Source organism: Thamnophis sirtalis, unplaced genomic scaffold, assembly GCF_051295495.1.
Source record: "Thamnophis sirtalis isolate CommonGarterSnake01/CBP01778 unplaced genomic scaffold, rThaSir2_p1.2 scaffold_3, whole genome shotgun sequence".
NCBI classification, from domain to species: domain Eukaryota; kingdom Metazoa; phylum Chordata; class Lepidosauria; order Squamata; family Natricidae; genus Thamnophis; species Thamnophis sirtalis.
In genome coordinates this window covers 67859697-67887290 of record NW_028261383.1, presented here as the reverse complement: position 1 = coordinate 67887290, position 27594 = coordinate 67859697, and the positions used below count along the sequence as shown (strand labels likewise).

Below are 27594 nucleotides of genomic sequence, written 5' to 3'. Positions count from 1 at the left end.
TTCCATTGCTTTGAAAAAGATAAAATGTTTTAGATACAAAATACAACAATTTGTTTCAAACCACTTGGTTGTGAAATCAGAGAGAACAGATATTTAAATCATTAGGGATGTCCAAATCTGAAAAGAAAGCACTGCTAAACAGATTGGGAGGCAGTGACTATACTGCCTTCAAATTTAATTTGTATGGAAACAAAAAAATGCCAAAAAATACAGAACATTAACATAAATAATTAAGGACATATCATTTTACATATAACAAAATCAAGGATTTTACTGCCTTGTACAACATTCCAAAAGGCAAAATACAATACAGCTTAACTTTTTGCCTTGTCTCATAATCAGTAAAATCAAATTCAGAATCAAAAAAGATGAACAGATAACAACTTATTTACCGGTATATTTACCTCAGAATTTAATTCAGTGGTTCTTGTCATTACAAGAAAGCAAGATATATTTATCAGAACTAAGTTGTCATTAGCTACGAGGCATGAAAAGAATATATTATTTCTATAATTGTAGGCACTGTACATTTTATTATTGTTTACTAGAGAACAGAAACTACAGTGGTTAACTATTACGGGCAAAAATGCTGCCTAGGTATCAGCTAGCAAGAATCATATATACTGTATTTTTTGGAGTATAAGACGCACCAAGGTTTTGAAGAGGCAATTTTTTTCAGAAAGTAGGTAGGTAGATAGAGGGATAGAGAGAGAAGTACAGTAGGTAGGTAGGGAGAGAGAGGGTAGGTAGGTAGATAGGTAGGTAGGTGTATGTCTGTGTGTGTGTGTGTGTGTGTGTGTGTGTGTGTGTGTGTGTGTATATATGATTTTTACAACCCCCTCGTATGCCCAAATATGGGAGGAAGATCACTACTTCCATTCTCTGTCCTTCGGCTCGTCACAAGAAACCATCCAGGCAGAAACCCAATATTTTTACTGTTGCCTTTTTGTTACAAATACAACATATATATATATATATATATATATGTATGTATGTATGTATGTATGTATGTATGTATGTATGTATGTGTGTGTGTGTATATATATATATATATGTGTGTGTGTGTGTGTGTGTGTGTGTATGTATGTATGTATGTATGTGTATATATATATATATATATATGTATGTATGTATGTATGTATGTATGTATGTATATATATATATATATATGTATATATATATATATATATATATATATATATATATATATATATATATATATATATATATATATATATATATATATATATATATATATATGTCCTTATCAGCTGATAAGGAGGAGACCTGTGGCTTGATGGCTAAGACGTTTGCCTAAGATGCAATACAGCCCAGGTTCGAATCCCAGTAAGGGTATGGCTAGCTGATGAGAGCTAAATAGCTTGAAATAGATCTATACTAGTCTCCCTTTATTTATTTATCAGCACAAATAAAAACTATATATATATATATATATATATATATATATATATATATATATATATATATATATATATATATATAGAGAGAGAGAGAGAGAGAGAGAGAGAGAGAGAGAGAGAGAGAGAGAGAGAGAGAGAGAGAGAGAGAGAGAGAGAGAGAGAGAGAGAGAGAGAGAGAGAGAGAGAGAGAGAGAGAAGGTAGGTAGGTAGGTAGGTAGGTAGGTAGGTAGGTAGGTAGGTAGGTAGGTAGGTAGGTAGGTAGGTAGGTAGGTAGGTAGAGGGATAGAGAGAGAGAGAAATACAGTATATAGGTAGGTAGGGAGAGAGAGAGTAGGTAGGTAGGTAGATGTTTCCAGGTGTATTTATCCATGTGCTGGAGAAGGAAATAGCAGACAACCTGCAGACCTAAGACTTGTTTCTGCTGCCACAGCACTGGGTCAATGTAATTCTCATCAGTTAAAGAGCTTTCCAAAAGGGAAAAAAAAAAGTTTTTGCACTTTGCAAACCTCCCCAAAACAGCCCATTTTTTGCGAACATGGGCCCGTTTTTATCAAATAAAAGGCATGAATTGCCTTGGGGGGACTTGCAGAATGCTCCGGGAGGAGGGGGGAATGAGCAAAAAATGGCCCATTTTTTGTGAAAACGGGTCTGTTTTTTGTCAAAAAAATGCATGCATAGCCTTATGGAGGCTTATAGAGTGCTGCTGGGAGGGCAAAAAATGGCTCATTTTTTGGTCATTTTGAATCTGGGTCATGAGTATCTTCCAGGTAGGTTTGTTGGAGCCTGAAATGGTGGCTAAGTATTAGGATGTATAGCAAGGACTACCTGTACTGAAAATAATCTTATTTATTTTTCAGTTTGAAGCTTATATTTTAAAATAATTTGCACGGGGTGCATGAATATTGCAATATTGCTGCAATACTGATATTAAGAAACAATTAGCATTATGCTTAAGCCACTCAAGAGTCACTCTGAAAATAAATTGAATAATAAATAAAATATGACTGCTTCCAAAAGCAAGTAATTTTCCCTGCTTTATGGACTTCCAATATTCAACATCTCTGGGAGTCAAGGGGAACCAGCTCCTTCTACTTCTATTTATGGAAGCAGCTCCATCAACAATGGGTTCTATGTAATGCTTATTATCTCAAGATAGTGATTGTACCTTTATTAGATGTATCAAAGTTTGCTGAAGTTGAGATCTGCTAAGTACCGCTGAAGGTAATGCCTGAACATCTGTACCAAGTGTAACAGGAGAAGGTAAGCCAACTTTGTTTTCAATTTCAGAGGATTTCATAGTGGACTGTTGAAACACACTAGGTGAAAGGAGGACAGAAGGTGCAATTGTAGTTGTAGTGGTAGCAAACTGTGTAGAAGCAACCTAAAAAAAAAAACAATTTTGAGAATCCTTATTTATTGTTTCAAAGAACACTGTATAAATCCAGTCCTCATAATGTTAAGTCCATTACTTCTATTATTATCATAACAGAAAGAGGTTGCAGAGATTCCCAATTAAAATGAAAAATGTCAAGTGAAAGTACATAACAAAAATTATATATATCAAAGTTAAAAGAATCTCTTTGAGGACATAATTAAATGACTTGAAATTATGCAAGGTTCTTATATATACTGACACTTTAGTTGAAAGACTATTACGTTGCAATTTATAATATGGATGTATTATATTTTATTGAGTTTATTACAAATAGATTCAATCTTACAAATAAAAGATACTAGTATATGCTCAGACAACAATAGAAAGCATTAAGAAAAATATATGAATATAGTTAGCTGCAATAATTTTATGAGATGTATACAAAGAGCATTTTTTGATTCTAGCAAGATATGAAACTCTCTCCAAGAAAAGTGTATTAATATTACAACAGAATATATTAAAGTTGTAACAATATTTGTTCTTTAGAACAGCAAAACACAACCTGACAAATAAGTTTGTTTTGCATATTCAGCTTCAATTGATTAGTTAATTAAGAGAGGTTGAAGAGGGAAGTTTTTCCATGAAGACAATGTTACAATGCCTGGTTTTTAATATGTACCTGGTTTGCTTTTGACAACACTTTAGGATTTGGAAATGTTTCAGGCTCCTTATTTTGCTGTGAAACCTAAAAATTTTAAATGAAAATAAAATATTTTATGTACAATTTCTTTCTTGCAGATATAGTACTATTCTGAAATAGCCAATCTCACCATACAGACACACACATACACACACTAATTTATTTATCCGTCATCAACACTGATTTTGTTGTAATACATACATACATACATACATACATACATACATACATACATACATACATACAAAGATTTTTTACAACCCCCGGTATGCCCAAATATGGGAGGAAGATCACTACTTCCATACTCTGTCCTTCGGCTCGTCACAAGAGACCATCCAGGCAGAAACCCAATATTTTTACTGTTGCCTTTTTGTTACATTTTCGCTGATAACGGCTAGGAGCCTGTGGCCTAATGGCTAAGATGTCTGCCTAGTATGTAATATAGCCAGGTTCAAATCCCAGTAAGGGTATGGCTAGCTGATGAGAGCTAAATAGCTTGAAATAGATCTATAGTAGTCTCCCTTTATTTATTTATCAGCACAAATACAACAAAACATATATACATACATACATACACACACACACACACACACACACACACACCAAAGATATGTAGCGTTGTATCTCAAATGGCATTTCCAGACTCAAGAAAGACCATAGCATAATGACACAGGAGCCATTTTCAGTAATGACTTACAAATGACTTCACAAGAAGTTTTTTCACCTACAAATACCCACCTGATAGGGATGAATGACTTTACCAGTCGAAGCCTGTTGCTTCATGTGGGATTCCTTGAAACAATCTGGTGTTGCCAGTTGGCTAATAGCAGAAGAAGCATTTGGTGCTACTGGGGGTTTAATAAGAGATTGCTGCATTTGGTCATGTTGTGGTGTCAACCTGAGTTTTTGAAGAAGATCCACACTGGGAAGTGATGTGTTTGAAGCATCTCCTGTATTTGGCAAAGTCATTGATCCTAGGAATTGGTTTTGACCAGAACTTACATTTTGTGTACCGTGGTTTATATCACACAATGGCTGATTCACAAGTGAAGGTATTTGCTTGGTAGTCTGCTGCATGACTTGTGTTACATTATTGTTTGCATTGATATTCTGCAGCACAGGACGACAAGGTGCTTCTGTTGCCAAAGTCGAATTAAGGATAGGACTTAAATGCACGTTATAGTTTGAAACTTTATTTACTTCAGGTTGTAAAACTGAAGGCGATGAAGTTAGTACAGATGGTACACATTCCTGTGATAATAAAGTCAAAGAGTTATTTCTGAGGCTTGGAGCATCCAGCTTCCCCAGAGGCTGATGGATCACTGTTGATTGTTCAAATGAAAAGGGCAAAAGCAAATTGTGTTCTCTGCATGAGGTATCAGTTTTCTCTATCCTCTCTGGATTGGACATGGGAGCTGTGGAGTTTTCCTTTGGTAATGAAGTTCCAAATAATTCTTCCACTGTTAGATGTTTAGGGATGGACTGACATGACTAGGAAAAAAGTGTACAAGTTTAGCTTAATATAGAATGTACACACTTCTTTCCTTGCATACAAATGAATGCCAAAGTGCTACTTAAAAAACAAAAAGATTGCTACAAAGCCATCTACTGCAGGAAAAGTATTACTGTATTCAAATGAAGCACATTTCCCTAATATCAACAATAATGAACAATTCTTATATCCTAGTCTTGTCTCTCGTTCAATCAATCTCACACACAAATATATACACATATACTATACCCACAAATATATATGTAATCCATTAAAGGGAAACAATTATAACATGTATAGTAACCGATAAATCTATTTATCAAAAACTCATCACTACAAAAAGAATGAAATATACAAATATACAGGCAATCCTCAACTTATGTCCACTTGTTCAGTGACTGAAGTTACAACCCCTGTAGCATGCCCAGTCACATGAACACAATTCAAGCTATTTACAAACACAGAAATGCTTCAACTTGCCCCTACCTGTCTATCTCTCCACCCCCTCCGATCTATGCCCGTTTGGGTTTCCTGCACAATAGTACTTGATAGAAGCAGCACTGGGCTGGGGCGGAAGGAGTCTCAGGCAGCTATTATCATCCCAGGTCTCAACTTCAGACCCAGTGCTACCACTGCCATTACTAAAAAATGCTGCGTCAAGCCCTATACTGCAACCAGCTATCCCAGCATCACTGCAGAAACCCCCAGTTGCCTCCAATGCCCACCCTCCACAGGCTCCGCCATGCATGGCTGACTTTCTCCATCTTCCTCCTATTGCTGCCAAAGCATTATTTAGTCTGACCCGCCACTTGCGCAGGCTGGGTTCCAAACGGATGTACACATTTGGAAAGAAATAAGGTAGTCCTTATGACCAGTATTGAACCCAAACTTTCTATTGCTAATAAAAAACTATTTACTAAGTGAATTTTGCCACATTTTAGGTTGTTGTTAAGTGAATCAATGCAGTTGTTAAAGTTAGTACTATAGTTAAATGAATCTGCCTTTGCCATTGACTTTATTTGTAAGAAGGTTGCAAAACGGGATCACATGACCCTATGAAACCACAACTGTCATAAATATGAGTCAGTTGCTAAGTGTCCGAATTTGGATCACATGACCATGGAGATGCTGCAACGGTCATAAGTGTAAAAAATGGTCATAAATCACTTTTTTCAGTGCAATTGTAGCTTCGAACAGTCACTAAATGAATTCGAGGACTACCTGTACTTCCATTCCATTTAAAATAGCATTTTATAAGGATAAAAAGGCAGATCTCGTAGGTTCTGATTTTAACATACATGATCTTGGACTTGTAACACTGGTGTTTCATATTCAGATGCCTCTGTATTTTCAGTCTGCGTAAGATTTCCACTTTCTTGTGTCCCTGAAATGAAGTCACTTTTCTGATTCTAAAAGAATAAAATAAATGTTATTTTTAAATTCCAGTTTGGACTGAATGAAATAATTACGATTTATGTAATACCTTTAGGAGAGTTCAATAAGCTTTCTCCCTTGGATTGTGTTCATGTGGCCATGGGGACACTGCAAGAGTCATTGTGTGATAACCATTTGTAACTCACTTTTTTTTAGCATTATTGTAATTTAATATGGTTGCTAAACAAATAGTCATAAATTGAACATTATCTGTATATAGACACAATTTCAAGACTCATCCATTTTTCCCTTCTTACCTCTTTTTTAATAACAATCTTGCCTCATGACCAATGGTCCTGCCATTATGGATTCTGGATGTTATTTACCCAATTGTTAACTGTTGTTAGAGGCCCATAACTCTTTGATAGAATTCACATATCACACACTTTGTTTAACCATGCTATGATGAATAAATGTGCTACCTGGCTTCACATAACTTGCTCATACAAAATATAAATTATGTTGTTATATTATGATGATGTGTCAAATAAATCTCTATGTTTCCCAAGTGTTTAATGAAAGCTTTTATGCAAATATTCAAATAGTAAAATTAAATTAAACAATAATAATTCCAATCACAGGATTACTCTAAAGTTAAAAAAGAAGTTTCCCAAAAACATGCTGACTGCAAAACCATTATAAAATTACCCCAGCAAGTGCCGAATGTGTTTTCATATATTAGGCAAACATATTAATAATATTAAAATAAATAAATGAGTTAGTTTTGTGACTGAAATCATCTATAAACTTAATAGATATATTTCAGAAGAAATGAACTGATTATAGAGAAAAAACTTCATTTTCTACATCACTTTATGAAGCTAGCCTAAATATAAAAAGTGACTAACAAATGTAAGGAAGTTAAACCAATTACACTGGTCAAGTTTAACAGCAAATGGGACGGTACTGTATCATTTCCATTTTTATAAACTACCTGTTTAACACACAAAGTTCACCATTAAATGAGGATTATAGATTGGATATTTCTGGTCTATGGGTTTTTGGACTGGCAAGTTGCCATGCATTGTTAGAACCTAAGTAATTGTAGTTCTGTGCTGCATGTGCAGTGTTAGAAAAGACTTAAGGAAATGTAGATGTAAATGTAGAAAGCTTTTTATTATTGTGATGAACAAAATGTTACAAAAGGATTTAAATCAGTTACTGAATATGCATTTTACCATAAACAACAGAGATCTGTAAACAAAACAAACTTTCACAGCGTGGAATACTAATAGCAATTAGTAGGGACTAGGAACTTGCAATTGAGACCAGAATTGCCATTTGCTAGGGATGTGGTCAGAAAGCATGACATCACAGGACACTCTTTAGCAATAACACAGGCAGTTCCACTTGTTATTATAACCCAAGATGCATTGGCTCATTAAGTGGGAAGCTGAGGAAATTCCAGGTAAGGAGTGCAGGAATGCTACAGTGAATAGGTAAAGCTCTGGGAGGACTGGCGCAGGCCATACCCAAGTCATGGGTGGAGATGCCCAGTGTGGTGTGAATTCAGAAAGGCCGGGGTATGATGCCTGGGGTGCATGTGTGCAATTCCAGGGAAACTATTGAAAGAGGGCACGGGGATGTGCATGCATGAATGCAATCAAAGTTTGATTGCAATCAAAGGGTGACTTTGGGAAAAAGTCACAGAGTGTGTTCCTGTCTGTATGCAGGGAGAATGAAAGACGGCATGGGGGGGATTAGAGGGAAATTGTAGATATGTGTGACCATCTTTGCCGACTTCTCATAGATGTTACTTGGAAGAAGCTGGTACAGGTCACAAATTGGTTGTCCATGTTGTTGCAAGACACTGCAATTGGTCGTAAATGCAAACTGGATGCCATGCAACCAAATTTTGCTCACATGACTGCGAGGATAGCGCTGGAACTTTGAATACTGATTATAAGTAGTTCAGTAGCAATGCAACTTCAAACAGTTACTGAATGAATGGTCAAAATTTGAGGACCCTTTTAAGCATATTTGTAGGTAATTATTTTGTTTTTAAATACATAAAATCCTAAAATCAGAATTAATCAGGTCTTAAAATGATAACATGCACAATTTTCTTACCCGTTCATATTCAACCTTTGCTTTACTAAGCAACTCTAGGATATCTGTGCAACCATTAACCCGACTGACATGTTTTCTATCCTGAAATTGTTGCTGTGATCTCTGAGTTTCTTCCTGGACCACCCTATCACAAAAGATAACAAAATACTACTTATTTTTAGCTTATAAATATAAACTTATATTTAAAAACATATACCATTCTTGGAAAAGCATGATTTTAATGAAAGGAAGAGAACACATAACATGCAATTAACAACCAACAAGATTAAAATGTAATAGGCAACAAAGATTAATCAGTATAAAGTGTACATTATTTATTCCTTTTTACACTGATCTTTACTATGCCCATTTTATTTTAATAAAAGGATTTACAAATTGAAATAAGCAAGCATTTGCTCTGACTTAAGGTTTGCTGAATAAGTTAATAGTGCCTTAATTCACAATACTGGGCCAAACCACTGTACAATATGTAACTGGTTGTTTCATACATTGCATTAGAAACCTCATGTTTTCTCCACAATTTATTGAACACTTTCAAATAATTTGTGTTTACTACCTCCATTATAACTTAGCTGAATATATTATTGTTAACTTTACTTTAAATATCTATACACCAATTTGACATTTGCCAGAAATATAAAGAATGCTTTAGAATAAAATAAAAAGAAATGCAATGTTTAATCTTCAGTTTTCTCACTGATTTAGAACTAACTTAAAATAAATTGGCTCAAACAACTTGAAATTAAGACAAAGCAGGTATTAGACTAGGACTAAGGAAACCCAGACTTAAGGCTACCCTCAATCATGGCTGATAATTTGGGCTCAACCCATTTCATAGAGATGTTGCTATGAGGATAAAATGAAGTGAAGGTCCCAGGTAAACTGAAATGGGGGAAAGACAGGATATAGATCAAACTAGTATGACATACAGTAATGGAGCAGATATTTATTTTTCAAAGAAAAAATGGGACAGATTATAGTCTTAAAAATAAAGCCAGGTAAGGATGCTATGAATCATTTTGGATGCATTTGAAATGATGAGAATATGTAATAATATTAAAATAATATTGAACAAAAAAAATTAATATTTTGCATTCTCACAAAATGGCTGCCATAGCAGAGAGCTAGCCTATTACTGTTATGATGAGGATATTTTCTCTAATCTCAATGATTAACTATATTATAGTATATCAATATATCTTTGCCTTTTTTGGAGAGTGGGCAAAGCAAATAAAGTACCAGGCTGCATTTTCTAAGGATGTCTGTGTACTTAAGAGAAATTATTTAAATAAAGGTAACACTAAACATGGGAATACTATGTTTGTAAAACCCACATTTGCTATTTCTAGTCTAAAACAAAATCTGAATACATTTATCTTCTGAAACATAGCCTACATTAGCTATAATGTGGATTATTTAACATATTTTGTAATATAGTTGCTAAACTGCATCAGGGAGTACAAATGGACCTTAAGATGCAAAAAGCTTGTAATTCATACCAAATTTAAAATACTTTTAATTTGGATTATGTCATTACATAAATACATTTTAGATTCATATGCCACTATATCATTGCATGTATTATATATCATCAAAATTAGTACAGTATCTCCAACACTGAAAGTATAATTAAGAATCTGAAGCACAGTCAAGGAAATCATATGTGTATTTTTACCAATTCCTCACACCAAATCTACCAATACTAGTAAGGTTGTTATGAAATTTTTATACTGTCATATTCAATTTCAAAAGGAAAAACTTATGAAAAACAACCCAAAAGAGAAAACCAAGTGGATTAACTTTCTCCATTGCAAACCTAAAATAAAAACTCAGGTACAGTATACAGTGCAAAGGTAACATGCTACCCAAAATGTCACCAGCATTGCTAACAAGAATAAATGAAGTTATTAAGAAAAAGTTAAAGTTACATTCAGAAACAAACATTTCTTAAAATACAGATAAAATTACAAAGACCCTTAAGGTGCTGCTTTATGTGGACCCTAAGAGTTGATATTGACCTGATGGCACATAATCAACTGCAGGGCAGTTCAGTATCATTGGTAGAAAGCAATTAAATTGACATACAGAAAAGCAAACCCTTCTGGAGAAAAATCAATATGGCTTCTGTAATAAGTCCAACCTCACTAACCTTTTAGACATCTCTGAAAATCTCAATAAACATAGTAATGACTCCAATCAGGTGACTTGTTTTCAAAAGGCTTTGGCAAATTCCTTCACCAAAAACTTACAGGCATATTCTTTTCTAGTTAAAGACAGTGTAGGAATAAATTGACAGTTCTCAAAATGGAAGAAAGCATATACGGATTTATATTGGGTTTTAGGTTCTTTATAAATATCTGGGCTTGGTGATGAACATAACACCAAACTATTTAGAATGATAAAAATACAAAAGGCAGCAAAACCTTTTAAATGATCTTATTAAATCGAGCAAACATTAAAATGATGAACTGTTTAATGTAATAAATAAATACAAGATGGTCTTATAACCCACTGAGAATCATTTTGGATTGTAGGGGGGCATATTAAATGGAATATGCTGGGTAAGAATTTCAGCTCATAGTGTCTTTATAAAAATAAATTGTGATAGATAGCTTGATAAAATATTTGAGGTTATTTTGAAAAAGGCCAACTCCATCTTGGATATAAAGGATAAATCTAAAATACAATAGCAGATAACATAGTGAGTGAGTTAGAAATAGTGACCAAATATCCAGGCATATATAACTAAAAGCTTAAATTATTTACATTACCAGCAAGGAAAATGTCAACTGGAATGAGCTACTATATTAAATCTAATAACAATAAAAACTTAGCAATGCTTGATTAAGCACACACAGATCAATTCGTTATTTTACTATACACTTATTGTAAAAGTTGTTAGGATGAGGAAAACTGAAAGAGATAGTTGTTTAAATTTATTTATGTTAAAATTGAACAGTTTTCTCTCAACAGAGGGGGAGGGATATGGCACCACACCATTCATCCCATCTGAGCACCAATCTACAGTATCATCATTTACAATGCAGCCCAGTCCCAATGGGGTTCTGTCCTTCTTTGCATTCTTATTCAGGTGACCCTGAGGACACAGATTAGCGTCTAGGTTGTTTCAACAACCCTCAGAATGTTAAGGACTGGCTGACTGCAGAGAGTATAAATTCCTTCTTTTTCCCAACTGTTAGTTGGAACTGAAGAAGTTTTTTGAATGAGAACTGAAACGTCTTTAAGAAATATCAGAAAGTCCAATTGCCTTTAAAATGCCTTTAAAATAGAAACACCTTTGGAGCAACCATGACCTGAGTGAATGATAACCTCCATGGACAGTTGTTTAAATGCTTTTTGATCAAAAAGAAATATGTATTTCTTAAGAAATATTTAGGTTACATAGTTTTTTTTAAAAAAAATCACAAGATCTTTTATATGCTGAATGTCTGAATGTTTCCTGAGAATTCAGAGCCTCATGATAATGCAGGAAATAATGCATGCTTGTATCTGGCATTTTTAAGATCAAGATGTTTGAAGTTATAATTCATATACCACTCCATTTCCAGATACTATAAAAGTGTTACAGTACAATTATATTAAGATTAAATACATTAATATAATTATAAAGTCAATCAGTGCTACCACTCATTGTGATTTTAAATTATCTCCAGCAGACATAAAACCATACCTTGATTCCAAATGTGGGATACAGAATTACAATTTGAATATCTGTTCCAAACATTGTCACAATCTATTTTTATCATAAAGTATCATATTAAGTCATAATGCACCTTTAGAAGGTAGGTGAGAAGAAAAAAAAATCACGCAAAAATAAATTTTGCAGTGAGATGCTATAAAGCTAAAAATAACCTAAGCATGCTTATTCATTCTTTCAAGTTATATATTTTTTAAAAATGGTACTTACTTAGACATGAGTTTTGCTATTCGATGACAGTCATTCTTATCATAAAACCAGATACTGTAAATTAACACTGGAAGATATTTTTAAAAAGTGGTTATTTTTTAAAGAAATATTACAGAGGATATGTGAATAAAAATGTAAAGCAGCAGCAGAATGAATAGATTGCAATTTACTTAAAATCATTATGCAAAACTAAGTACTGCTACTATGTAGTTTGCAATGTTAAGAATCAATACTATAACATAATGCAGGTAGTGCTTGCTTAACAACTAAAATTGGGACCGGCAACTCCATCACCATGTGCTGCATTCACTAAGTGAAAAGTCATGTGACTATGACAAACTAATAACATCACTTCCCATTTGGTCCTTAAAGGAACCACCATGGTCATTAAGCAAAACATCAAATGACGGCAGCTTAAATTTTACTTCCGTGTTCTCTATTAATTCTGCTTGTTGCAGGCCAATTGCAAAGCACCCAAATGGCAATAATATGACTGCAGGATGCTGCAATTAGTTGTAAATGTGAGGTCTGATTGCATAGCTTGTTTTTTTTTACATCATTGTAATTTTGAATATTGCTAAAAGAGCAGTTGGTAAGCAAGCACTATCTGTACCATAATACAGGATTAATATTTATATAACATTAATTACAAGCTAGAGTTGTATAAAACATTTCAAGCTCAAATTATTCAATTCCACTTTTGTTGTTTGATACAGGTTATTCAAACTTTCCCAGAAGAGTTCTGATGCTTGTTTGGTGTCAGACATGGAATAATTAGAAAAGGGAAATTATTAATTTAAATTTAAAAAGATTAAAAACTGTTAATAAAAACAACTTTATATCATTCTAGCCCAATAAGGGCCACACTATGGCATAGACATTTCTGACCAGAGTTCTTTGTGCATGTCAGTCCCAGGGGGCATTGCAAAAGATGGATAGTTGTTTGAATAGTGCCACATTAGCAGTAAATACTCTTGTCCTCTGGGAGAAACCCCTATTATTCCATGTGGCCTTTTGTTCTAACCAAACCAGTGTGCAATCTATTTAAACATCTCCCATTATGAAGATGTTTAATTTCTAACACTATTTTGAAAATTCCTGAAGTATTTTAAGTTCAAGGCAGATCATTATGAGCAAAAAAGATGCTTATAGAAAGGCAGAACAGTGCTGCAATACTTCTGGTAAAGCTGTTTTTAAACTCAGACTGGAGTATTTCAAATGCAAAATGGTTTACATTCAAAATGCTTACACACCACTTTTAACAATTATTACAACCAATTATTACATCTTTTTCCGCTTGCCAATTTGGAGCTAATTCAGATCATTTGGGGTATGATGCTTAATCTGATGTCTTGTAATTCCTGTGATGTGAAAAAGCAATACATATTCAAGTGCAACAACAACTAACACCTTAGACTATCTCTTTCTAGGACTGTAGAAATAATGGTCTACAAAGAGTCTACAAAGATGAAAATGTGTTGGTAAATCCACCACCTGGAAGAGATACAACTTCAATATATGAAGCCACCTATTCAAGGACACTTAATAGAAGAGCTCATTTGGCTCAACTCTTAAGAAGACTAGGACTATGTGGTTTGACTAATCCAACTTCAATCAGAAGCTGAATAAAGGCTAATCTGGAATTTATAGAATCCCAGTGAATTTCAGTGTGATTCTGCTGACCAATGGCATGAGCAGACAATAAAGAAAAACCCTTTGGTCTGATTTTGGCCACCAGAACCATAATATTTTTGCTCTCTTACTAATATCTTTTTATGAAACAGAAATAAATGTTCTGACTGGAAGGCAAAGATATCACAATATGGAACCCTAAGTTCTCCAGATGGCATTTTAAGCATTTGATGATGAAGAATAATTAATTTAGAGGTATAAGCATGATGAAATAAAACATACAGTGTGTCTAAAGTGGATATCAAAGCCAAGAGCTAATGGGTTTGTCCTAAGCATAGCTATCAAAGAAAGGAGAGAGATAAATACTTTGCAATAGATTGCAGTGACGGCTGCTGACACATTAGTTCAGTGCATCACACAACTGTACATATTTGACTGCTCTCAATTTAAATTCCATTATACAAATCCTAATGCAATTCCATCGTTTCTGTCTACAGAAATAGCAAAACAGTTCCCCTCCTTATCTTGGCTGAAAATGCTTAAGATAACTACCAATTCATTCATCTTCTGCAATGAAACACACGGTGTCCTACCAACATTGCCAATCTCCTGATAACTTTATTGCCTTTTTTTTTCTGTGAGCAGACTGGCCCACATTAAAAATGAAATTCTGTTGCCTGTTCTCAAGTGAACACCAATGCATTAAACCCTTTACCTCCTTGTGGTAAGCACTTTCTCTGTCACCACCTGAGTGACTCTTATTTCTCTTCCTGAACCTACTTTGATATTTTTAATGACGGAAACAGCATTGCTCTGCTCAAAAGAAGTAAGGTGTTATCAGAACATTTTGAGTATAGTCACATAGGACAAACTATTTGCTGCTGCATTTCAACTGGACAAAAGCAATGGGAAATCCAGCAAAAAAGAAAGAGAAAACAATAATATGTAAACCTCATTTCTGATTTAAAGATTCATACCATATCCATCCTTTTAACATCATGGAGATTTGGTCTTTACCTCCAGATAGAAACATCAGATATAAACAAAAAGGTATAAAGGAAACTGATATGGAAACATGCTTCTTAGTGACTTTTAAGAGTGAGTTAAAAATATTTTGATTTTTTTTAAAAAAGAAATCAAGCCTCTGCAATTTTTCCTTAGATTCTCATACAATGTTTTCTTAATATCACTTATCAAAGAACACTTAAACCAAATCCTTTATGGAGGCAGCAGGGCATAGTATCAAGTGAGTAGTCAAAAGTGAGCCGAAGAGCCAGGGCTGTCCAAAGACGTCTCCCTGGTCACATGACCGGCATGACTAAACGCCGAAAGTGCATGGAACACTGTTACCTTCCCACCAAAGTGGTCCCTATTTTTCTACTTGCTTTTTTTACATGCTTTGGAACTGCTAGGTTGGCAGAACCTGGGACAAGTAACGGAGCTCACTCTGTTACGTATTGCTACAGATTCGAACTGCCGACCTTTCTGATCAACAAGCTCATCGTCTTAGCCACTGAGCCACCGCGTCCTTCTTAAATAAATACATATTAATCATATATTATTTAGCAATCATGTTTTAGTGTTTGCTTGCAAACATTTTATTGCTTGATGAGGTAACATCACTCACCAATACTGGCAGGGCAAGCCACTATATATATAAACAGGGAGCAAACTCTACATTCACAAGCACTGTTACCTAGTCAGATAATCAAATATCTGCAAGCAGACAGCCAAGCCAGACATTACCCAGCACTCAACAGTTCAATCCTAAGCTACATATAGTTCTTCTATTGGAATCATTACTGGAACTTCAGTGTCAATTTATGGTGATTTGCATTTCTTTAGCAAATTAAACAGAAATAAATCAACGTGAATGCAGGCTTTTAAAATAAAAGTGAGTTTTAAAGGCATTTTAGATAAACAAGCAGCAGAGCAATTATTCAGATATTTACTCAGAATCATGGCTTCTTGAAATACTACATAAATAGTGACTAATGAATTGACTAAAATAGCAATTCCAATTGAATCTTGAGAACACTCAATATGTTACTAAAAGAGGTTCTACCATATATGAGGTATGTGCTATTTACCTGCTGCATAACAATATTTTCAAATCAAATCCTTATTACAAACATAGACTAGAATAAGGATAATGGGGTACAAACAATTGGCAATTTAAAAAACACTAAAAGATTTAAAAGGTAGATACATCCAAGTCTAATTTTTAAAAAGTTTAAGTATTTAAAAACTGTAAAAATCAAGAGCAAAAATTTTTAAAGGAGGGATAGAAACATTAAGCAGATGTAAGAAAGGGAACATAAAAGTTAGCATATGGCTAATTAAAAACACACTTGAATAATGAACTAACTGCTCATTAAGGTTAGTTTATGGCACAGGTCATCTTCTGTCAGATTTTAAACACTGCTGTGCAGAACTTGGCAATATTATATGTCCAAGATGGCGAACCTATGGCACATGTGCTACAGGTGGCAGGTGGAGCCATTTGGTAGGGCATGCGAGGTGTTGCCCTGACAGTTCCAGCGCACATCCGCTGTGCTGGCCAGCTGACTTTGGCCTTCTTTTTTGGCCATTTTTCGCCCTCCAGAGGCTTCCCTGAGGGCGAAAAACAACCCAATGCACAAACCAGAAGTTCGGGAATGGACTTCCGGTTTGCCCGTAGGGCTGTTTTTCGCCTTCCAGAGGCTTCAGGGAAGCCTCCAGAAGGCTCCGGAGGGCCTCTGGGGAGGCGGGGGAGACAGAGAAAGCCTCTGGAGCTTGGGGAGGGTGAAAAATGGGTCCATCACACTCCAAAAGCAGGGGAAGGGCAGGGGTCGCATACACATGCGCGCAGGGAGGTTGCGCACATAGCATTATGGGTGTGGGCATGCCCACGCATGACCCCCCTGCGCTCTCCCCACTTTTGGCACACAATGGAAAAAAGGTTAGCCATCACTGTTATATGTTGTAGCAGGGTTAGTATCTGCAAGTAGCAGGGTGGCGTAGAATTGTCTTGTTCGCCCTAAGTATTTGTGCAGTAATAAAACTGCATACAGCTACCGTAATACAAATGTCTCTGTAATAGAGGCATTGGAGGAGTACAAAGTCTGTTGTTTCTATGTATCCAGAGTCACAGGGGCATTGTCTCTCTGGGTAGGGAATTTTCCTGTTGGCCTTCAAGAACAGCTGAGGGAAGGACATGACATTGAGCCAGAGTAAAGGCTTTCCCATTGTAATACTTTCAAAGCTCTTTAATTTTTCTTTGTATTTTCCTCAGCTCATTGCATCCATTCAACCCAAATTGAATGTTAACTTGTTTTCATTGTACGCCAGGCATGAACAAACCAGACCTACACATGTAAGTTCAAATTAGCTACTTTACTGTTCTATGTCTATTTCACAGGAATCTCCCCAGACTGGCAGTTTTTGCTTGGGAAAGACTAGAAAAGGCTCAAAGGCATTAGGGAGAACCGGGGGGGGGGGGGGGGGGGGGAATTACACCTTGCCCTCTTGTGTTAGACTACTGATGAGTTCAGACTAATTCCAGCTTTACTCCTCCTCCCCACTGGGACAGTCGCTCTCCAAGATCATGTCACACATAAAACACTAAAATCCTGATTCAACATAACTTTTGGAAGAAAGGTGCTTCATAAACATAAATGTTTATTAAACATTAATTGATGTTATTTGCATAAATTTGCATTACCATAATTACTGTAATTACATAGATTACATCAATTGCTTGGGCAGATTTCATACTTGGTAGCATTTGTGAAGTCAAACTTTGTGCAACTAAATCCAAAATCCTTTAAATAAAGGATGTTAAACTGAGATTTTATTGCACTTAAAACAGGAGAAATTTTCTAAACTTCTACAAGTGGCATTTCCTAAATAATATATTCAAGGGCATACTTACAGTTGGCATTTCTATAAAGAAGAAAAGGTTCATGAAGTTGAAACTCCAAGTCTTTGTTTACGGGCTCAACCAAGTTGTGCATGTTCAATCGATTTACAATCGTAAAACCATGGTAAGGTGAAGCAGACCTATTATTTCAAGGGAAACAAATTATGGATAATCTGATCTGCAAAAGCAGAAGAAAGTTTGATAGTAGCAGTGCTCTTAAAGTGCCATTGAAGAGTAAGTTGAAAAATGAAAAAAGACAGAGAGCAAGATAATGAACAATATTCTGCATTAGCACAATTCTTGAGACTTTCTGCAAGAGACTATGAAGTGCTTTGTGCAAACAGAAGCACAGTTTCAAAGATACTATACCAAATTTTAAAAATACCTATTGCTAAACAGAACCACCATTCAGAGACACAGCATCTCTGGATTCATTTCAACACGTTATACAAGCCATAGCACTGATTAAGAATAATGCAATATTGTTTAATTGCCCTAAGTAAATACAATATTATATCAGCAAGAGACAAATTTCACAGACTGTTCTATTATACAATTAATCCAATTATTCCTGAAAGTTATTTCATTACCTTTTATACACAAATAAGGTACCTTCTATGTCAGTCTTCTCCTATAACAAAGAGAAACAATAACAACAAATTAACTCAAGCAGGTCATTTGATACATTCCTAAATTTCATTAAATAAAAAATTATAACTATAGAATAATGAATGGGATTTATTTAATTCAACAGTAGAGGATAGAACTGTTATACCTGAGATCAAAGATTCACACTGATAATTAATTAATACCTTCACTAGAAATAATTTCAAAAATATTGACTGCATAATAGTAGAGTTGGAAAATATATCATTAAAACGTTTGTAATTAGTCTTCAAATCATTTATATAGTCATAGATTTTGTAATAATAAGACTTAAAAAAACTATATCATTTAATGGTCTAGCAATTTCTTCAAGCATATTAGTAAAAGAAAGTGAGTTAATTTTTAATATTAATCATACCACCAATAACCACCAGAAGTTAATTATGTAAGACATTTTTTCTTTTTTTATATGTAAAGTCACCAGAAAATGCTAACACTGATGGATTACAAATGTAAAGAAGTTTCTATCACACAATGTTGTATCACAGAGTATTAAATTGTTATACTAAAATCTGAAACATGAAAAAGAATGTATACTTTCAATAGCAAGACTTCAGTTCATATGTGAGTGACCACATTATATTGCTCAAATACTACAGGGACAAGGTGTACAGGTAAAAATGATGAAGATACAAAAATTAAGAAGTGAAGGGTCTGAAAAATGTAAGAGACCATCAACAATATTTTATGTTTTTAAGGTAGATGATTTTCTGCTTGTTATGAGCATCAAAGGCAACTTCAAAGAAAGCAATGATTCTATCAAGGTCTTACAGTTTCTGGTGATGATGTCAACATAGTTTATTTCTTTTCTTGACAAAGAACCCTCCATGGAAGACATTTGCCACTGTGTTCTCCCATTCTTTTTAAAAATTTGATTTCTCATTCTAACCTATATGTCCTAGTTGTCTCCTATTTAAGTACTAAACAGATCTCATCTTGCTTAGCTCTTCTGAAACTGGGCTGGCCAAAGTTTGTTAGACAACATTCAAATTGAAACGAGTCAGCAGGAAAATTGAATAACAAGAATCTCTAAGAATCCAGAACAAAAATGTTTCCAAAATTACAGTAAAAGTTATTGATTTCCAACATCAAGAAGTTGTAGTACAAAAACATCTCAGTTGATAATCCTTCGAATAACCTTTACTGCCAGATCAGTTTTAATGAGGCTATTCTTGTTAAAACAAGGCAGTCTTGATAAACATAACACAGAGTCTAATGGCATAATTTAAAATAATTGGGAACTAGACTACATACAGATTTGATAAATAAAATTGTTCTATTCATACAACAAAATGAAGACAAATATTTCTTTTTAAAAACAAAATAGAGATTTATATATTGACATTATTTCCATGTAAACATACTTCGTTCAGAGGAGGAAACAATTAAACCTGAAACATTTAAGTTTGCCAAACAAGCTACACCAAATAGATTTAAAACGCTACCAATAATGAAATTTTAATATATTACTTTTCAATAATTTTGATTTTGAAGACTCCTGAGTGTGTCTTGGGAGAACCCCTAGGAATCCTGAAACTATATTTTAAGAAACACTACTCTAGGAGTAAGAAAAGGTTAACTAAGAATTGCACTAAATTTAATTTATTTTTCAGTGTGCGCTATTTAAATTCAATGTACAGGTAGTCCTCAACTTACAACAGCTCATTTAGTGACAGTTCAAAGTTACGGTATTGAAAAAGTGAGTTATGACATTTTCACTCTTACAACTGTTGCAGCATATCCATGGTCATGTGATGAAAATTCAGGTGCTTGGCAACCGGCTCATATTTATGATGGTGGCAATTTCCCTGTGTCACCAGATCACCATTTGCGAATGGATGACAAGCAAAGTTAATGGAGAAGCCAGATTCATTTAACAAATGTGTCACTAATTTAATAACCGCAGAGAATCACTTAACAACTGTGGCAAAGGTCATAAAATGGAACAAAATTCACTTAACAAATGTCTCACCTAGCAACAAAAATTTTAGGCTCAATTATCGTCGTAAGTTGAAGACTACCTGTATTACTTTTTCAGAATGTGCTATATTTGAGCTCAATGTATTCTTTTTTCAGCCTGTGCTTTTTAAATTTGCTTTCTCTAGTGTTTTAGTTTCTCTGTGCAAACTCAATGACTGTTTGCTTTATGCCATTGAGAATTCCTTTAGAGTAGAAATTATTCAAATTAGAAACAAAACAGTATAGTATTTTGGTGTGTCAGACACTTCTGATATTTCCCTCTATAGCTTTTAAATTGTTTGTAATTAGAAAGCTCTATAATGGCTGTCAAACTTGGTCTGGATGCATCACGCACTGGCCACGCCCACGCCTGGCTTAGTGAAAGGGGGGGAATCTCAATATGTCACGTGGCGCTGAGAGTTTTGACACCCCTGCTCTATATTATACTCTATTCCACATAAATACATTTAAAGTTTTTAAAAAGACTTCTTAGATTACCTCTATTTCTTTCTTTTTAAATTAAATTTGATTTTATTTTTATTTACCTCATAAGTTATCAGTTCGTCTCCCTATAAAGGAATGGGGAACTACCACAAAACACAATTAGAGAGAGAACATTAGGTGAACTGCTTCCCTGAAAAATAGGTGGTGGCAACAGTATTATCAAACTACTGTACTAAGTCAGGGAGAGTAGTGAGGAGGTAGATCCCAGGAGCTTTCTTAGAGAGGTTTATCAACTTTTCACCCTATATAGAACAATATCAGGTAGAACAGATTAAGAAGCCTATACCATATAGGTTAGGACTACTTTTATTGTAAAATAACAGAATCTTGCAAATCTTGATGTGTTTCTTCCAGCTTCTTTTATCTTTGTGTGAACTAGGAAGGGTTCTAGAAAAATCTAGGATGTTTATTCAAATTAGCTTCTTGGAATGGGCTCAATCCCCACTTGTCTTAGTAGACAGAGGCTCTTCCTCCTGTTCTTCAAAGCAATTCCCTACACCCTCTACAGCTTTGCTACTACATGTTCAAAATATCCTCAACTATCTGAGGAAAAAGTCCTAAAGTTAGGCTAGTTAGGATTTATTAATGGAATAGTGTACATAAGGTTCAATGCCACAACCAGTTTTCATGCCCATCAAAGATTATTTTATTTCATGTTTGAATACAGTATTAACCAACATTTTAAAATTCCATACTTGCAAGAACTAATGCAATTTTTAATGCAAGAATAGGATTCCTGCTAGGGCAAGGAAGGAAAGAAAAACTGTAACCCCCCTCCCCCCCAAAAATACAGTAAAGTTGTCAGGACTCATTTTACATTTGAGATATTTTTAATGTTTCTGTATACCATAAGCAGACAGAGTACATATCAGAATACATTTTTAGACACAATATTGCAGACAACTGTTCTTCAATTCTGAAAGATTTTCATATTTGCCATCCATACCGAATAATGTAGTGGTTGAATAATCCATAGGTTGAAATCCCAAAAGTGCTTTTTTTCAAGAGGCAACTGGACTTTGTTTTTTTTTTGAAGATGTTTCGCTTCTCATCCAAGAAGTTTCTTCAGCTCTGACTGGATGGTAGAATCCTTCCACTCCCCATCAGTCAGAGCTGAAGAAGCTTCTTGGATGAGAATATAAAGGTCTTCAAAGAAAAACCAGAAAGTCCAGTTGCCTCTTGAAAAAAAAGCACCTCTGGGATTTCAACCTTTGGATTATTCAACCTCTACATTATTCGGTATGGATGGCAAATATGAAAATCTTTGGGTCAACCATGCCCTGGACGATTACTGGTCAAAAAGTCCAGGAGCAGCCATTTCGTTTACCTGCGAAACAGGCCAACTACATAAACCATCCCTTCTGAGATAGACAAGACATGGATTGCGGTTAGTTGCTACCACCGCAGCTCAGCTTTATTCTCATTTTAATCCGTGGAGTAACTGAAAGGCAGCGGTGGCGGTTACGCAGGACCCACTCAAATTACCTGAGTGCTGAGCCCATCGTATTGCTAGGAGGGGGGGGGGAGGAAACGACAAACGGCGACCAGTTGCCTCAAGAAAGTGGGTGTGTTTCGGAGCTCTTGAGAGGAGCAGCTCCGTTGCCGCAGGGATGGGGCTAGAAAGAGTCGCCCTCCTTCCCTTCCGCCAATCCAGCAAAAGACTCGCTCCGTCGAGGGAAGGCGAGAAAGCAGAGGCGCCCCACGAACCGCTAAGGCGACGCCGCGGGAAGCGGTGTGGAAAGCCCCGCATTCCTCAAGACCCTACTCCGCCCCGCTCGCCCTGGAGGGCACCCACTCACCCACTCGTTGGCCTTTGGACTGAAGCGATAAAGGGCCACCTGGCCGGTCACGTCGGCGATGCTGGTGATGTAGGGGTCGTGCTGCTTTAAGGCCGCCAGGCTCATCTCTTGCCCCGCTTTATTCAGAGACTCCATCTTGGATCCGGGATCTCGGCAACAGCGGAGAAAGGAAGGAAGAGAAAAAGAAACAGGGGAGCGGAAACCGAGGGGAACGCAGTAATATTCCGCTCTGCGCGCAACCTTCCTTCTCCGCCGGGCGGGAATTTCCACCCTGGATTTTCCGTTCCGTTCCGTCCTTGAGGGGCAGGGGCAGGGGCTTGGGGCATTGGGAAAGTCGCCGACGTGTTTTCGTTTCTCCTCATTTTTTTCGTTCACGATCTTTTCTCAGCTACAAATTCGAATTTAGGTTTTAAAAAAAACCTTTGGAAGACCGTTTACTTGTTACTGGGTAATTTATAACCAGAACATGTTCTGAACTTCGTTCTGATGAAGAGCTGAAGAAGCTTCTTGGATGAGAAGCGAAAGTCTTCAAAGAAAAACAAAGTTCAGTTGCTGCTTGAAAAAAAGCACCATGACCTGGATGGCTGAGAATCTCCATAGACATTTGATGCTACAGTTAAATATACTATCAAGTTTTCTTCAAAAGTCGACTTTTAATTCAACTTTTAATTTTAATTTAATTAATTTAACTTTTAATACTTAAGATAGTTTTAATATAGTTTGTTTTTAATGTGAGTGTTGCTTTATTTAAAATATTTAAAAGGAAAATGAGGTGGAGCCGAGGTGGCGCAGTGGTTAGGGTGCAGTACTGCAGGCCACTTCAGCTGACTGTGATCTGCAGTTCAGTGGTTCAAATCTCACCGGCTCAAGGTCGACTCAGCCTTCCATCCTTCCGAGGTGAGTGAAATGAGGACCCAGACTGTGGGGGCAAGTTGCTGACTCAATTTGCTAAAAAATTTGTAAACCGCTTAGAGAGGGCTAAAGGCCCTATTAAGCGGTATAGAAGTCTAATTAATAAATAAATAAATAATAAAATGGAAATAAGTACAGTATTCCATATAAATTAGAAAAGCTGACAGATACAGAACAGCAATGGATCTTAATAAGCAATATTTTGGGAGTGGAGACCAAATGCTTTTAATAGGGAACGATAAGAGGAGAAGAAGTCTATAGATATGAGACTCCAGTGCAACAAGAATGGTTTTTATGACATTTTCTGAGTTAATTTATTTTTTCTATCAAAAGGGACTATTCATTTTTTAAACTTCTATCCAATTAAAAGTCTTAAGTGTGATTTTACAAATCTATCTAAATTGGAATGGGATGGTACTTTTATTACTTGGCAACCTTCTACAGATATACCAAGGAAGACTTGAGAAGTTAACATTCTGAACACACAACAAAAAAGATGTGCAAATTGTCTGAAGTCAGTTGTTACCATGGAAGCTGTCAGTCTGCCATCAGAACATTCCAGATCCCACAGCAGGTCATTCTGTGAAAGTGTTGTACTGGAAATAGTATGATCTTGAAAGATAGTACATTTGCTACTGAAATTGAAAAATGGATTAATAACAACCGTCATTTGGTTTTGTTATATATTTTTCCTATAAATTGTAGGAGAAAACCTATCCTTTGCTGTCCATATCAATGGTTTATATTTTTATGTATGCTGTAGAAATACATAGACAATACCTAAAATTTCTGCTAAGATTGGGGAAGACTGGGTTCCCCAACTGTGTCATTATTGGAATTCTGACAAATGAAGTTCCAACATTTCTAGAAGCATCAAGTTGTAAAAGACTGCCATAACTTATAATGTATTTTAAACATTTCAGAATCATTGATTCCATAAAATTGGGTAAAGGAACACAGAAGCTAGAGATTTGGTTTCCTGACCATGATAATACAATGGATTCAGCATTATCATGTTTAGTCTGGTGTAATGTCAGTACTGCGTAGTCAGCTTTTAAGACTTTTCCAGGTACCGTATATACTCGAGTATAGGCCGACCCGAATATAAGCCGAGGCACCTAATTTTACCACAAAAAACTGGAAAAGTTATTGACTCGAGTATAAGCCTAGGGTGGGAAATGCAGCAGCTACCGGTAAATTTCAAAAATAAAAATAGATACCAATAATGTTTTTGAATATTTATTTCAAAGAAAAACAGTAAACTAGCGGTGTATTCAATGAAATACTTCACTCACCTCATGATGCTGATGTCCCGCTGTGATGATGATGTCCCGTGCAGCCGCGGGAGCGATGTCCCGCCTCCTATGACACACGGCACAGTGATTCCTATCATTGGATCACTGTACCAGAGGAGGTGGGACATCGCTATGTGGCTGCTTGCCATAACAAGGAGGAGGTGGGACATTGTTGCAGAGCGGCAGGAGGGGGAGGAAGGGGAATCGTAAGACAGCCCTGCATTACATTAGAACGTGAGGAGGGGGGATGGTGCGGTGCGCGCTGCGCGGCAAACTGACACAGAGGGAGGGGAAACTCACAGGGGCACTGGGCCATTCACGAGTGTCACCCAGCGGCATGGCCCCGCCCCTTTTTCTCCTCCATTTCGGGCAAATTTTTCACTGACTCGAGTATAAGCCGAGGCGGCTTTTTTCAGCCCAAAAAGTGGGCTGAAAAACTAGGCTTATACTCGAGTATATAAGTATTAAATTTAGAAGGACTACAAACTACATAAAAACTGGGTTCATATAGTACACTGAACTATATTTTTTTAAACTATGACTTATAGAATAAGACATAATGACGAAGTAAATCCAACATACTGGCCCCAGACTAATACATTATATTTTGTAATAGTATGATGTGCAAATGTAGCAACAACAGGAACCTGATTTACACTGAATAATACTAATTTCTGGGTCAGCATAGAGTCATCCTGATGTTCATCTATCTGGGCATAGAGATACTACGGTAATTGTGTTTACAGGTGAAACTTGAAAAATTAGGATATCGTGCAAAAGTTCATTTATTTCAGTAACGCAACTTAAAAGGTGAAACTAATATATGAGACAGACTCATTACATGCAAGGCAAGATAGTTAAGCCGTGATTTGTCATAATTGCGATGATTAAGCCTTACAGCTCATGAAAACCCCAAATCCACAATCTCAGAAAATTAGAATATTGTGAAAAGGTGCAATATTCTAGGATGAAAGTGTCCCACTCTAATCAGCTAATTAAGCCATAACATCTGCAAAGGGTTCCTGAGCCTTTAAATGGCCTCTCAGTCTGGTTCAGGAATCACAATCATAGGAAAGACTGCTGACCTGAAAGTTGTGCAGAAAACCATCATTGACACCCTCCATAAGGAGGGAAAGCCTCAAACGGTAATTGCAAAATAAGTTGGATGTTCCCAAAGTGCTGTATCAAAGCACATTAATAGAAAGTTATGTGGAAGGGAAAAGTGTGGAAGAAAAAGGTGCATAAGCAGCAGGGATGACTGCAGCCTGGAGAGGATTGTCAGGAAAAGCCATTCAAAAATGTTGGGGACTTTCACAAGGAATGGACTGAGGCTGGAGTCAGTGCATCAAGAGCCACCACACACAGATGGATCCTGGACATGGGCTTCAAATGTTGTATTCCTCTTGTTAAGCTGCTCCTGAACATCAAACGTCAGAAGCGTCTTAACCTGGGCTAAAGAAAAACAGACCTGGTCTGTTGCTCAGTGGTCCAAAATTCTCTTTTCTGATGAGAGCAACTTTTCCATCTCATTTGGAAACCAAGGACCCAGAGTATGGAGGAAGAATGGAAAGGCACACACTGCAAGATGCTTGAAGTCCAGTGTAAAGTTTCCACAGTCTCTGTTGATTTGGGGAGCCATGTCATAATCTGGTGTTGGTCCACTTAATGAACCTCTCCATTCTTCCTCCATACTCTGAGTCCTTGGTTTCCAAATGAGATGGAAAAGTTGCACAGTTATGTGCACAATTGTCACAATTATGACAAATCATGGCTTGAACTATCTTGCTTTTCATATTACTGAAATAAATGAACTTTTACACGATATTCTAATTTTTTGAGTTTCACCTGTACATGAGATGTCCTCAGCATGTTACATTTTTCCTCTTCCCACAGTTGAGGAAGCTTTGTTCCAGTTTGAAGTAAAAATTTTCCCCTCTTCTCAGCCCAGTTTTTCTTAGGGATACAACCCAGCATACTTCATTATGCTTTTGGTTGATGACTAAATCATTAAGAGCTGGCATGTGCCTGCCACTAATGGCCATTTTCATTTACTTGCTGAGCACTGTCCTCTATGCTATATTGCTCTTTTTTTCTTTCTACAAAACATATACAACTTATTTTAAAAATAGAGAATGATTGTAAAAATTATCCAACATCTTTTTTTTAAATCATGGAGACAAAGATTTTGACAGTTGCTGTAAGGACTTGCCTCTCTTTGATACAGATAAGAGATACTACCAACAATAATTCATCCAGTACAAAGAGTTTTATGAAACAATGTCACACCTGTGATAATATTAGACCAGCGATGGCGAACCTTTTTGTAAACCCGTGCCAAATTTGTGTGCAGCGTGCAATAGTGCATGCATGCGTGCCCCACACCCACAGTGCAATGCGCCCCACCCACTTGCGCATGCACATGTGACCCCCGCACATGCATGCACAACTCTTCCCCCCCATACAGGGAGGAGTTTTCACACTCCCCAGGTTCTGGAGGCTTTCCTCA

The 27594-nt window shown here is 36.1% G+C and overlaps 1 protein-coding gene across 1 annotated transcript in view; it reads right to left on the bottom strand.

Annotated features, from left to right (window-relative positions):
- Positions 1-23071, bottom strand: part of DCP1A (decapping mRNA 1A) — a 29882-nt gene extending 6811 nt beyond the window's left edge. The window contains exons 1-9 of the mRNA XM_014056930.2: positions 22882-23071; positions 18544-18584; positions 17966-18093; positions 12421-12487; positions 8493-8616; positions 6287-6397; positions 4235-4987; positions 3476-3541; positions 2587-2802 (exon numbers count right to left, since the gene is read on the bottom strand). Of these exons, the coding sequence (XP_013912405.2) occupies positions 2587-2802; positions 3476-3541; positions 4235-4987; positions 6287-6397; positions 8493-8616; positions 12421-12487; positions 17966-18093; positions 18544-18584; positions 22882-23016 (1641 nt within the window). The 5' untranslated portion in view covers positions 23017-23071. The remainder of the gene's footprint in view (positions 1-2586; positions 2803-3475; positions 3542-4234; positions 4988-6286; positions 6398-8492; positions 8617-12420; positions 12488-17965; positions 18094-18543; positions 18585-22881) is intronic.
- Positions 23072-27594: the final 4523 nt, after the last annotated feature.